Source organism: Euphorbia lathyris, chromosome 2 (genome assembly GCF_963576675.1).
Source record: "Euphorbia lathyris chromosome 2, ddEupLath1.1, whole genome shotgun sequence".
Classification (NCBI taxonomy): Eukaryota; Viridiplantae; Streptophyta; class Magnoliopsida; order Malpighiales; family Euphorbiaceae; genus Euphorbia; species Euphorbia lathyris.
This window is the reverse complement of record NC_088911.1, coordinates 6908555-6923395: the sequence shown is the minus strand read 5'-3', so window position 1 is coordinate 6923395 and position 14841 is coordinate 6908555. Positions and strand designations below refer to the sequence as shown.

Here is a 14841-nt window from a genome sequence, read left to right as displayed (position 1 = left end):
TATGTAACATATTGAATTGATTCTAAAAGTATTGATTCTAATAGTTTATAGCATAATATATTGACGTTGCTTCCATTTTAACATAGATTGTAATTCTTTTATATCGTAGATATAATATTTAATTTAATTTTTGGTTTTTCATTGTATTTTAATATATTTTTTTAATTAATCTCATATTTTATTATTATTGTTTTACATAATTCCAGTTATAAAAAAATGAAAATATATTAAAAATTACTAAAAAGTACAAATCATTGAATTTTGCAAAAATAAAAAAAATCATTCACCTTTCAATAAAATTCTATAAAAATTAATCGATTATTTTCAAAATTAATTTAATTTGATTTTAATTATTAATAAAAAATATATATTAATTTCAAATATACATAATATAAAAAAATTATAACATGAAATATAATTACTTCAAAATAAAATGTCAATTTATTTATTTAAATTATATAAAAATTTCGTATCCCGTATATCGTACGAGTTTTCGACTAGTATAAATTACCTTTAAAAAAATCTCTAAATATTATTAAAACAATGATAAACAACATGAAAAAAATTACAAAACTGTTTCGTTTATTAAAAAACTTGTTTAAAATCAACCTAATAATCATTAAATCAGTCTGTCAGAAAATTTTCTATTAGATACGAATACATTTTTCTTGTTTCGCAACATTAAAAATTACACGGTTTCGGTTAGTGTTAATCTTATACTTCTAAAGAAACAATAGTTGGTCCGAGTGGTAAGGCGTTGAACCTCTGCTTGACATGTTTGAGGTTTGATTCCCCACTCCGTCAAAATTTAACCCTCATTAGTAGATGATCTGTAAATTCTACTGTAAACTCTCATCGAGATATGTGGTTTGCCCTAACCTTTAGAAGTGGGTAGACCTACCCTTACCTAAACTTTTTGTTACAAAAAAAAAAAACAATACCACAAATTTGAAGTTTATCCCTTTTAAAACCGAAAACAAAAAGGGAGACAAATTTAAATGGAGAGCACAAATAATACTTGGTATTGTGTTGGGAGAAATGGCAGCGCGAATCGATAGCGGTAGTCCGGTGAGGGTTTTCCGATTGGAGGAACAAGGGAGAAGAAGAAGCCACCGCAATAACAAGGAGAAGAACATAAACATGAATATTTCGAAAGCCACATCTCAAAACTCTGGTATGCCATTCCTTTCTCTCTCGAAGCCATCTTGGTGCGTCAAAACAGAGGTGCGATTTGAACTCTCTTTTTTCTCTTTCTGTTCTTAATTAGACCCGATTAGGTATTAGATGAACTTAATTGAAGTAATTTGGATGATGATTGGTAAATAATACAGTCAAATGTCCGTAAAGAAACGAGGAAGAAGCCGGAGCCGTCGTGTGTGGTTTGTCTAGGAAGTGGCCGCGTTGATTGTCACGATTGTTGTGGGAAAGGTTTTTCTTTCTCTTGAATAAACTTTTTCTCTTGCTTTGGGTTTTGTTAATTCCTAATGGTAAATAATTTATTAGTCCTTTAGTTTTTATCCAATACACTGTTTAGTCTTCCTATTTTAAAAAACACGTTTTAAGATTCCTATCTTTTGCCAATATTAAACTTGTGGTCTTTTTATCTATTTTTTTAGATTTCTAACAGCATGTATCTTAGCTTTTAGGACAACCACACTACAATACAACTTGACCATGTTATTCTGTTATTCTATGTATATCTGTTTATGTTAAAATATAATGATTACAAGTTTAAAAAAACTAGACAAAAAGATTAAAAAGTTAATATTGGTAAAAGTTAGGGATTTTATAACGTGTTTTTCAAAATAAGGAACTAAACAGCGTGTTAGGTAAAAACTAAGGGACTAATAAATTATTTATCCATTCCTAATTAGTGTTTATAATTAGTTCTAAGTAATGGAATATTTGGATTAGGAAGGAGAAATCATGTTGATTCAGAGATGCTTCCAAGAGGGGAATGGCCAAAATGGTTAGCAACCTCCACTTCAGTGATATACATACGCTACTACTTATCTTTTGGTAACTTGAATTGAATTTGGTTTTTATTTCAATAAAGTCACTCTGGTTAAATGAAAAAAAAAAAGACTATTGGATTCGTGGCATGGCGTCTACCTAGCAAATGTCAACTTTCACGGATGATGTGTTCGCCACGTGGTACACATGTGACATATGTTTGCTGCATGATGGACTCGTCACCGATCAATGTTGGGGCTTGCTAACTAGATGTCATGTCACGATTCTTATAGTTTTTTTTCGTCTAAAGTCATTTCGACCGAAATGAGTTTATTGAAACAAAAGCTAAAGTTGGATGACTTATCGAGACAAATTTAAGTTCAGCGACCATTTTAAGTAAACCCCAAAGTTCAAGGACCAACAATGCATTTAACACAATACACTAAGTTGAGCTTTTCCGATGTTGGATAACAAACAAAATATACATCTCCTTTTTTTCCCTCTTGGCTTCCATTGTGGGATTCCTAAAAGAGATCCAATTTTCTATAAGTTGAAGATCTGAGTTTTGTTTCTCCCAAAAGCAATCGGAGCCCTAAGTAAATGCCCAATTTCAAGACTTCATTGACTAAGCTTAGAATTAATGATAGTGCGAACAGAGCTATCAATAATATTGTTATAGTAGCCGAAGACTTCTAAAAATTCATGCACTGTGCGGAAGCCTTTTCATAAACAAAAAGGCAGGATTTAACGACTTTAGCTTCAGCTAAGGAAGCCTGAAAGAAAAGAAAATTGTCATCTACAAAAAAAACAAGTGCAAGATAATTGGAGCATGTGTAGCCACCTTGCAGCCGTGAAGAAGACTATAACGCACTTTTTCAGAGAGAAGCGTTGAGAAACCCTCTGCACAAGTAAGGAAAAAGGAATGGGGATAACAGATCACCCTGTCGAAGACCCTCTAATAGGAGTAATATGACCCAACTTTTGGCTTCCGTGAGAAATTTTACAAGGTACCGAGTTAACACACATCAATAGCCAAGTTACCCACATTGAGTTAAAGCCAAGTTTGATCAACATATTTCTAAAAAAAAAAAAAAACCATTCGAATCGGTTGTACGCTTTACTCATATCTAGCTTTAAAGTAGTAGTACCAACTTTGCCTTGTCTGAACCCTTTCAGTTTGCGAACAATCTCATAGCAACAACAATATTGTCAGGGATAAGTCGATCTTGGAGGAAAGCGCTTTAACTGCAAGAGATAACCGAAGGCGTTAGCATTTTAGAGACAATCTTAAACACAACATTGTATAAAGCCATGAGCGCAAATCAGTAACATACTCAATATCATGCTTTTTACATAAAACAATAACGATATTATTGAGATTGGGAGGAAGCTCACCTTGGCATAAAATAGAGAGACAAACTGAAGTAACATCAAAACCCGCAACACTCCAAAAATGTTGATAGAAGGCAGGGTTAAGGCCATTAGTCTCAGAAATGCTGGTATAATGCATTGCAAAACATGCTACTTGAACCTCTGAAGCCGAGAAAGGAAGGAGAAGTTCAATATTTTGAGAAATCGAGACCTTGGGCTGAATCAATGAAACAATGTCTGAATCACCATTGTTCTGATTGGAGAAGATCGTCTGAACGTAATCTATAGAATATTCTCGAGCCCGAAAACCCAACCACACCAGGTCGCAACTCAATGAAATTATTATTTTTCTATCATGCTGAAGCATAGGAATGGAAATATTCCGCCCTATTTTAGAGTAAAAAGTCACGACCACAATTTTTTTTTGTAATCTTTGAATACGGCAACAATTTTTGATGGAATGACTGAATTTGTAAACTGTACAAATCACAGATTTATGTTTGCGAATTTTTAAATTACGAAATTATTTTTACAAATCGACTAAACCACAAAGTTTATTTCGTACTTTTCTCGAGAAATTAACGAGTCTTATGTTGAACTCAACAGGTGTAGAACTTGTGGTGGAAGTGGACTAAGCTACTGCAGCCGTTGCTTAGGTACAGGAGAGTATAGGTATATAATGGGCTTTCACTTCATGAACACTCAATATCCATCTCCAGATGCCTAACGGCTACTGCCATTTTTTTTCTTTTTTCTTTTAATCTCTGTTGTAAATTTTCTATTTACTAGTTTTCATATTTACCTCTATATGCTTCTTATTTTAGTTTGACAAAACAATTTTCCACCTGACCATCATAAATGGTATAATTGAATATACATTAGTGTTAGATTTATTAGAATTTTAGGGTGAAAATTCAAACCATATTCGTATTTTCTACATAAGTTACATATAATTAAGGGTTAAGGTGCAAAAACACCCTTAATGTTTTGGATCAGGAGCAATTTTACCCCTAACGTCTAAAATGGTGCAATTTTACCCCTAACGTTGGATGCCAGGAGCAATTTTATCCCTAACGTTGATAAATTGGTTCAATTTGAGAAACAATTCATCAAACTGTTTTTTCGGTCATGAATTTTGTCATTTACACTTCACATTTGTGTCATTTTATCAGTAACAAATCACAAGCATATATTGGGATGTTAAAAAAAATACTGTCTTTTTGTACGAATTAGACAAACAAAATTCAAAAAATTCATTGAATTTATAAATATTAATCTCCAATTCTATTATTAGATTATAAAAATTATGAAATCTTTTTTTTTATAACGAATTGTTATACAATTGGTGTAGAATAAAAAACAAAAATATCTGTGTTTTATAATAGTGTCTGAAATTGACTCAATTTATCAACGTTAGGGGTAAAATTGCTTCTGGCTTCCAACGTTGGGGGTAAAATTGTACCATTTTAGTCGTTAGGAGTAAAATTGCTCCTGATCCAAAACGTTAAGAGTATTTTTACACCTTAACCCTGTAATTAAGATGAAAAAAATTAAGGATTTTGCCTTTTTTACAATTTTATAATAGATTTTAAAATAAAATACCCTTTTAAGTTCAATAAACTATTTGGGTGACCATACCTTTAAATTCAATAAGTATTTGGGGGTTTTTAATTTGTTTTATCCAATATGAATAAAGTATTAGATAACGACGTAATAAGAATTTGAATACATAATGCACGGATAGAGATGAAATAACTTAATATTATGGTTTATTTATTTTTAAAAGGAGATTGGATTAAAATCCAAATCAATTTTTTTTATCTCATATTTCCTTATGGTTCAAACCTGAAATGTCCAGTTTTAAACATTCGTTGATTGCTGTCAAACTAATTCCCTTCCCCTTGGAACAAATAACTTAATTCATGATCGTGAAAAAAACTTGTTAACGAAATAGTCTCAAATGACATAATTAAATATTTCATTAAGGGTCTGTTTGGTATGTCATTGTATTAATGTAATTAAAGTTGTAATGGAATGGAATAGTGATTCTATTACCATGTTTAGTTGACAATTATGATAGAATGTAATAACTATTACAATACTTATATTTTTCATGTTTTTTTTTCTTACCAAAAAAATCAACGAAAAACATGAAAAACGTGAAGCATGAAAAATATGAAAAATCGAATCGAAATCAATAAATTAGAATATAGTTTTTCGCTTTTTCATATTTTTTTTACATTTTTCTCGTTTCTTTTAATTTCCATTTTCAACATTTTTCACCGTTTTTCTATTTTCTATTTTCTCCTTTTTCCGGTTTTCTTTTTTTTTTCATTTTTCGCATTTTTTCGGGTTTTCATTTTTTTTTCATTTTTCTTGTTTTCAATTTTCATATTTTTCTACTTTTTGCATTTTTTACAAGAACGAGATGTGAGATTTGAGAAATTGGAGATTAGATGACAATGTAATAAGAATTCAAGTCATTTTTCTATATAATGGGGATTACAAGATTTCTTCAACAAAATTTAACTTAAGGTTTTCTCATTCCATTACAATGAAATTGTAACATGCAACCAAACATGGTAATGAGCTTTCAATGTAATGGTCATTCCATTACGAAGGTCATTACATCTTACCAAACGACACCTAATAGAAATTAACATTTTAGATGATTGCATCATTAATCCTCTACCTCTACATAACACATCATGTTTCCACACTAATTATGAATCAAGAATTGATAGATTTAAGATTGTTTGGTGGTACCAAGACTTCTAATGTGAGAAGTTAACAATTTCCATTAGTGAAGCCTTCGATTGTATCATTTCATAAACATTGGAACTGTAGCTCTTCCCGACAAAAAAACTTGAGACTATTTTAATAGCTCATTCCTATCTGAAATACCCAATTTACCAATGTTAGACGGATAAGTTACATACGTGGTATATAACATTTGTCCTATTTCACACTTTGGTGTACAACCTTCAATTTTACATACAGGTGGCCTCCCCCTAAAGTGTACAACCGGTAATTGTGACCGGTCAACACACCACATCAGCAATTTGACCTCTTTAAAAGTCAAAAGTTAACCAATCAACATGCAATGTCAGTAATTTTGACTTTTATGGAGGTCTTTGCTGTGACTTTGCGTTGACCAGTGATAGTTACCGGTTATACACCAAAAGGTTGTACAAATTTGTATGCAAAATTGAAACCAAAGTGTAAAAAATGACAAAGATTGTACACCGCGTATATAATTTAGCCAATATTAGACCTCAATTATATCATTTACAACGTTAGAAATAAAATTGCTCGTAACTTGTCCCTATTTTCATTAAACGAATCTCATTAACATTAGATTAGAATGTCCATTTTGTTACCCATCAAATGTGTTAACTCAAAAAAGACCAAGTTAATGCATACAAGTATTACACATGACCATGGCTCAATATCACTTGATTTCATACACTTTCACCTAAATTTAGACATGACATGACATGGCTCAATTTCACCCACTTTCACCTAAATCAAACAATGGCTTCAACTCAACTAAACAATAATTATCAGAAACTAGACTCAAAATAAGCCAAGGGAAGTGCAAGTTACACTAAGAACCTTTTGTAGATTCATCCACAGGAAGATCATCTTCATCATGGTAGATGTTTTCTGCCATCTGCCATATCTGAAGAATGTTATCTTCAGCGACACTTGCAACAACCCAATCTTCGCAAGGATTCCATGAAAAGTCTGATATTTTACTTGTATGTCCGCCGTGAATAAATAGTAACTCTGGAGGTCCATCTTCTGCATCTTCTGGTGTCTGCTCTTCATCAATCCTGCATAACAATTCACACATTTATATATATGCACGTATAAACTATGCTTTGTCACAGGGGTGGGAAGAAACCAGAACCGACCGTTTCAGTTTGTAGAAGTAGATTTTTTCAGTTTTCGGTTTCAGTTTCTAAGTGAAAAACTACAGTTTTGGTTAATCGAACCGCTTAATTTATATATATATATATATATATATATATATATATATATATTATATCTGTATGTTATTGAAGGCACAAGGCGTACTAAGACGCAAGAGGGTCCTGGTAGGGCTGGGCGCGGATCTTGGAGAAACTGGATTGGACCGAATATCAAGGTAAAAAGATCCAGAATTTGACCGAACTGTTGAATTTTTTCAAAGAACTGGACCGAACCGGACTGTTGACTTTTTATCAAAGAACTGGACCGAAATTATCTAAAACTGGGCCGACAACCGAATTGGATTGGATTGGACCGAACTGGATTGAAAGAACTGAAGATTTATCATATTAAATTTATATTTTATATGAAGTTTTATTTTTTCCTATTTAGTTAAGTGTTGTATTTTCTATTTTTTTTATTTAAGATAGGTTGTATTTTCTATTCTTATTTAAGGTAGGTTAGAATTATTAGGGTGATTTGAGGTAGGTTATATTTCCTATTCTTATTTAAGATACGTTAGAATTATTAGGGCAATGATTTGTTAGGCCAACTGTATTTTCCTTGTCCCGCTTCCTATTTAAGAGAATCAGCTTGTACTAAATCTTTTTTTTTTCTTCTATATTCTTCTCTCAATTCTCATTTTTTTCTCTTCTTATTCTAAAATTCTAGTTCATGAGAATCCTAGTTCACCAGAATCCTAGTTCTGACATCATCTCCTCAATTTCCTTTCTAAAGTGAAATCTAATTGTTTGCAATGTCAATTTCATGTATTGTTTCTCCTACTATTTCTTTTGGTTGTTGGTTAAATCCTAAAATTTGTGTACATATGACAATCAAAATAGATCAATTAATTTGGTAGTGTACTTTAGTCAAATTTTGATTTCTGTTATTGAAACTCGTTAGAATCTGGTCAGGTTTTTTCTACTATTGTACTTTAATTTGTTGTTGTTTCGCTTAAGTTGTGCATTTCTTAAGATTTGCATGTGTTAAGATATTAAAATTGTTAATCTTGAAACTAAGTTACCCGTTTGTTCTTTAGCAATTCGGTTCACCAATTATTTTATTTAGGTTGAAATTAATATTTGGTATTGTAATAAACACATGTTATTTATTTTTTATTAATAATTTTATATATTTATTATCTTGTAAATTATGTTTTTAATTTATTTTTGGTAGAAGTATAGGTATTTTATTATTTAACTCGTCAAATAAATGTACTGGATTGGACCGGAACCGAATCTCTGAATTGGACCAAACCGAAATTTTCAACCCAATCCTGGAGATTCGTTTTTAGGAATCCCCGAAGTTCAATCCAATCCTGGAGATTCTTGAATCCCCGAGCTGGACCGAACTGTGCCCAGCACTAAGTCCTGGAACCTAGGAGCAAGGCTCTCAGAAGCGCGTCCGAGCAATACAATTTGTTATAAAGATCAATAATATATAATATCATAAATAGCAACAACTAACATTTCTAAAATGTAACAAGTAGTCAAAATACTAAATTATATTCAATTATCATAATCTTAATCATAAAATGCATGAAATAAATTGCAAATTAACTACTAAGAACTCTTCCATAATCATAATTCATAATAAAAATGCTAAATCTAAAGAATAAAGTTCAACTGAATCCTAAGTTAATTAACTAATAGCGTAATAACTACTTTTCATCAAGACTAAAGTCTCCATTTGCAATACTTTTTAACTCTTCAAAATGGAGCAGCGTTTTAATCAAGTTGATCGTTGTGATATTTTTGTCGTCCAAATCCTCTTTCCTTTTTTATTCTAATTAAATTTCAGTGGTAGATCATATAGATAGAAAAGGATTGAAATTTTTTTTGGTGAACAAAAGTTTAGGTAAGGGTAGGTCTACCCACTCCCAAGGTCAGGGCAAACCACGAAAAGGATTGAAATTAAAACATCCTAATTTTAACCTGGAATCCTAAAAAACACTATGTAGCATCTAAATTTGCACCCAGGCGCGCTTTCAGCAAAGTGCTAGGCTCAGAAAGGCGCACACCTCTTGAATAGAGCCCGCCTTTTGGCTTCTCAGGCGACATGCCTAGAGCCTGAGGCGCACCTTTGTTAACTATGCTATAACAACATCACAAACTTTCGATATAATTAGACCACAATCAAATAATAAAAAGCTATGACAGAACCAAACAATTTACAAATGTATTCAAGGACAAACCTGCTAAGATCCCACACCATGAGCCTTCTACCAAGGCAACAAGAAGCTAAAATAGTTTCATTCTTCGGATTCCACCCAACTTGGAAAACCTCCTCCCTGAATTAATCACAGCACAAGAAAAATATAAACAACAATTTCTATGTTATATATCATGGTGTCTATAAGCATTAGGTTAGGTACACAGATTTACATATGAACACCAAATGCCAGTAATTAGAAATACATAAGAATACTGGAGAATGCACCCTTAGATAGATTACTTACTTGTGACAATCAAACGTGTGAAGTGCTGTGTTGATCTTACGTATGTCGAATAGCTTGACAGTTTTATCGGTGGACCCCGTTGCAACGACCCATTCATTGAAAGGATTAAAAGCCAAACAGTTTACCTAAGTCAAAGTTAACAAGTTAACATAAGCATTTAACTAATGGTGACCTCATTCTATGTCAAAAATAACAAATCATATTAACAACAAATATTCATCAAGGCTCCAAGAAACATATGCTTACATAGCTACCATCACCGCGGCATAAAAACACAAGCCATTCCTAACATGTTCGGGGAATAATAAATTGAGCTTTTGAAGAGACAAATTTGCAAATCCTATTTTGTTAAAAAAAATGGACCACATCACAATTAAAAGAAAAACTGAATTACCAATTACAATAATAAAAGCTAAAATTGTATAAAAAAGTAATTATTTTGCAACTCAAATTAATCTAAAAACAAACCTAACCTTACATGTTTCGAATATCGCTATCAATTTTAAACAACAGTCTTATGTGTGACCATGTTAATGCCACGCTCTTGCAGTGGAAGAATATGAAGAGAATAAAGGGAAAAATGCAGGAATGTGTCATAGGAGTGGAGAGATAAGGTGCTCCGTTTTTTTTTACTGAAAAAAACTGAACTTAATTCTACTGGAACTGAAATAATAATATAATCCTTTAAAAATAGCAGTAATTAAAATAAAAGGCTTATAAAAATAATAATGGTTCTAATAATAATGATAATAATTATAATAAGTAATGATAAGTTGCTGAACTGAATGCTACTGAACCGAAGTGATTGATACTAAATTAAGTAACAAAGAACAGGGCCTAAGTGTGGAGTTGTAGGCTGGTTTATTTAAGTTGAGGAGGTTGTTTTATTTTTAACCCATTTTATTCAAGCTAATATAACTTGCTTTAGGTGAGCTACATGGCTTTGTACTTATATTTGGGCTTAGCTGGGAGTTCACACTAAGCTGCAGAACGAAATGTGCAAACTTTCATCTCATTTCATTTCGTTAGAGTTGAGCCATCTCTATTACCAGTAAATTTTGACTTAAGACTTGTACTAGTGAGAGCAGTAACCAAAATGCATCACATTCCTACAAACTTTCTGTGGGCAGTTCGGGGCCAGTGTCCCGAACACACCCATCGCAAATCTGTCCCAAACATGTTACACAAGCACATCAATTAAGCTCTAAGCACCATGGTACATCAAATTTAGCAAGGACAAGCTGTTTGAAGCAATAAAATATACTCATCAGCACTCTAAGAATCACAAGCTTACAACAAAACACTAATATGGCACAGAAATAAAGTTCACTGACATCTCACACAAACATATATATATATATATATATATATATATATATATATATATATATTTCTATCGAATAAGAAGACCACAGTAGCACAAACACATGAGAACGCTAACACTATGCACATAAAACTGCTGCCTTTATCAAATTTAAGTACTTTCAGGACCTGTTTTAGTCTTTGAGATGGTTTCCATTTTGTAGTTTGGTTTCTGTTTCCATTTTGTAGTTTGGTTTCTGTTTCCATAATTTTTTTTAAATCGTCAATGTATATATACTTGTTTGGATATTAATAAATCAAAAAATAAAGGCTGCAAAATCAGAAGCAAAAGATAAAATAATTTATCCAGTATATTGGTTTTTTACTTTTTCCACATGTAATTTCTCAAAATAGAAACTCAACCTCAAAATCAAAATTGATAGCAAACAGACCCTTGACATGTCAGCATCCAAGAACTTAAGATACCTCTCAAGGAAATCATATCAAACATCATAATGATATTGCAAGGCACGGAAACTCTAATAGGACGTCCGAAAGTGACGAGAAAATGAATAAATATGGCTAAAAGGCACAAAATGCTCTTTTCCTGCTCTGCAAGAAATGAGTGCCTCACAAGATCTGAAATGCAGAAAAGAAAAAATGGAAGGCAACAGACACAACTCAAAAGGAGATCAAAGAATAGAGACCTTAAGGAAGTAAAGATGGATAAAAAGAGGAGAAATTCTAGCAAGAATCATATCAATATCCTATGAATAATTATTCACATTGTACAGTGGATACATATTTTTATATATTCATATGTGGATAATAGTTCAACCTATATGTGTATCCTTACCTCACTCTGATGAGCAACCACCGATTGGACTGGCTTGGTGACTGAAGGAGTCCGCAGGTCCCATATAAGAAGGTATTGATCATCCCCAACAGAGCCAAATAAGTATTCATGTCTCAGATGCCATGCTACATCTTCTACAACACCTTCATGGACCTATTTTAGCATAAACATTAAAGCAAAATAATGATGCAAACTAAAATCATGCAAGAGATCGAAATGACAGCAATGCGAATATGATAAATTAAGCTATGTTTTATCTAAAGGGTAAAATACACCCATGAATCACTCAATTTGGTGTTACTAACATGATGAACCTGAACTTCAAAATTGGACATAAAAGTCTATGAACTTTGACATATACTAACATAAAAACCCAAATAAACATTGACCAATCTAAATAATGGTTGACCACGTGAAATGCCGGTATATCACACTCTTTTATTAACATATAGCCCTTCAACTTTGAGGTTATGAACATATTGGGCCCCTCAAGGAGTGTGATTTACCAGCATTTCCTACTTTGATCAACTGTTCTTTGGGTTTTCATGTTAATATGTAAAAGTCAGGACTTTTAAGGCCATGGCTTTATTGTAACCGTTTATCTAATGCCCAAAACGAGGGGGAAATCAGTGGAAGGGGCAAGATCTAGTGAAGTAAGGTTTAAATAAAAAGTGCAATGCAACGCAAGGATATAAAAGCAGACCTTGAAAATCTGCATAGCATCGAGAGCCTTGTTTTTAGGAGTGGAATTAATGTCCCACAAACAAATTTGAGCATCATCAGAACCACTGAGCAAGTGACCCTGTTTAAACTTACTCCACGATAAACCATACCCTTCAGTACTATGGCCTCTCAACCTCAAATCAGGAGAGCAAGCACCATCTAGAGGCGGTTTAGATGGATGCTTACTATAGTCAAACACATAAACTTCAGCACTAACAGTCTTGGTAGCAATTATAAAAGGGTTTTGAGGCATATAACGCGCTCTATTAACCTCTCCATCATGATTAATCTGCTGAATTATTTGAACCTACACAACAAAAACACAACTCTCAGAGACTCCCGTTCTCCCTAAAAAACAAATCAATTTCAAAACAAAATTAAAAATCAGAAACCTTGCCATTGGCCGCTCCAAAGCCGCCAAAATCAGAGCGATCATCATCATAATGACGAGCATCGTTCTCAGCATCGTCAAGTGGAAGCTGAACCTGCGCGAGCATTAGGTAGTTAGGCTCATTCTCGGAAGTATGAGTTCCCAGAATCATTTTCTGGACGGAATAATCTTTATCGGCAGGCTCTTCGCGGTCAGGTAACCATTCGACGGTGAGCGAAGGCCATTCCAGAGCATGAGTGATGACTAGATCGTACAGAAACGGAGTGTTCTTCTTCCAAATTTTGTATTCTTCGTTGATTAGCCGCTCTTCTATCTCCCCCCGCATCTCCTCCTCGTCTTTACCCATTCTTCTTGCCTGATTAGAGTCGAATCCGATTGGGGAGATTCGGAATGTGTAGTGATAGGGTTTCGTTTTTGGTGTGAAATTGGGAGATTGAAGTGAGGGAAGGAAGAGAGAGGAAAGGGGGAAATTATTCCCGCCAAAAGGAGAAGTAACTCCGATGATAAACCCTAGCGGAGTATTCTCAATTGTTTTTCAATTTATTGCAGTTATGACTATATGCTCTCGACATGACAGGTGTCAAAGTAAACACGAACCGATTCCACGACACGTAATTTTAGTGTTTAAGTTGTGCTTAATAGTTAATTGGTCAATTGATATAAATTTTTAGATTTGGATAGAGTTGAGATGCTAACCAAAATAATATAAATATTTAAAATTAGAGATAAGGTATAAAAATACCTCTAACATTTAATGTCGAGAGTAATCTATATATATATATAATATAAAACAGTAACGATGGAGCTGAGGTGTCACTTCCTCCTCTTTTACTGGTACACAAATATAATATATTAACTTTAGTTATATTATTATATTTATTTATAAAAAGATTATTTTATCCGTATTATATCTATAAGTTCTACAGAATTTGAATTAATCCCTATAATCTCTCTAATTTTCTGCATATCTATATCTAAAAGTTCTACATAATTTAAATTAATCTCTAAAATCTCTCTAATTCTCTGCATATCTATCTATATATAATATAAAACAGTAACGATAGAGCTCAGGTGTCACTTCAATATTTTTTACTGATAAAAAATATAATATAATATAATATATAATATAATATATTAATTTTAATTATATTATTATATTTATCTATAATAAAGATTATTTAAATTAAATGTGAAAATAAAATAATAATATTTAATTTATAAATTATATCCAAGAGTTCTACAGAATTTAAATTAATCCCTAAAATCTCTCTAATTCTCTGCATATCTATATCTAAAAGTTCTACGGAATCTAAATTAATCTCTGAAATCTCTCTAATTCTCTACATATCTATATATAATATAAAACAGTAATAATGGAGCTGAGGTGTCACTTCCTCCTTTTTTACTGATAGAAAAATATAATATATTGACTTTAGTTATATTATTATATTTATTTATAAAAATATTATTTTATTTTTTTGGTAAGAAGGAGGGCCAAGCCCAGGAGAAAACAGAAAAACTAAGATAAAGACATAATTCTCTTCATTGACCTTCCCACGCGGTCGTCGTTGAGAATATTCTGGAGGCCTACAGGCAGCACATCACACTCGTGATATCCCAGTAAAACACGTCCTGCGAAATTTGCCATCCAGTCAGCAGCCTGATTACCCTCACGGTAATTGTGCTTTAGAACAACTTCCTAATCTCTTCCAATCAGTTCCTTGCATTTCAAAATAATCCATATCTGTGGGTTATGAGTATTTTCCTTTGCTTCTAACGCTTCGATCACTTTTTTAGAGTCAACCTCAATGA

At 32.5% G+C, this 14841-nt stretch overlaps 2 protein-coding genes across 3 annotated transcripts; one reads left to right on the top strand and one right to left on the bottom strand.

The window, feature by feature from the left end:
- The first annotated feature begins 956 nt into the window (after nt 1-956).
- Nucleotides 957-4131, top strand: LOC136217470 (uncharacterized). Of its 2 annotated transcripts, none has more exons than XM_066004073.1 (4): nt 957-1224; nt 1332-1428; nt 1915-2019; nt 3931-4131. In XM_066004073.1, exons 1-4 carry the CDS (start codon nt 1039-1041, stop codon nt 3957-3959), a joined length of 417 nt encoding a protein of 138 aa, XP_065860145.1. In that variant the 5' UTR covers nt 957-1038; the 3' UTR covers nt 3960-4131. The 2 variants fall into 2 exon arrangements, with proteins under 2 accessions (XP_065860145.1, XP_065860144.1); XM_066004072.1 differs by having other exon boundaries at nt 960-1224; nt 1915-1969.
- A 2547-nt stretch (nt 4132-6678) lies between these two features.
- Nucleotides 6679-13559, bottom strand: LOC136220950 (WD-40 repeat-containing protein MSI1). Its single transcript, XM_066008807.1, has 6 exons — nt 13031-13559; nt 12619-12945; nt 11916-12068; nt 9758-9882; nt 9494-9589; nt 6679-7160 (listed from the first exon to the last, which is right to left on the bottom strand). The coding sequence occupies exons 1-6, from the start codon at nt 13373-13375 to the stop codon at nt 6932-6934; spliced, it is 1275 nt and encodes a 424-aa protein (XP_065864879.1). The 5' UTR covers nt 13376-13559; the 3' UTR covers nt 6679-6931.
- Nucleotides 13560-14841: the final 1282 nt, after the last annotated feature.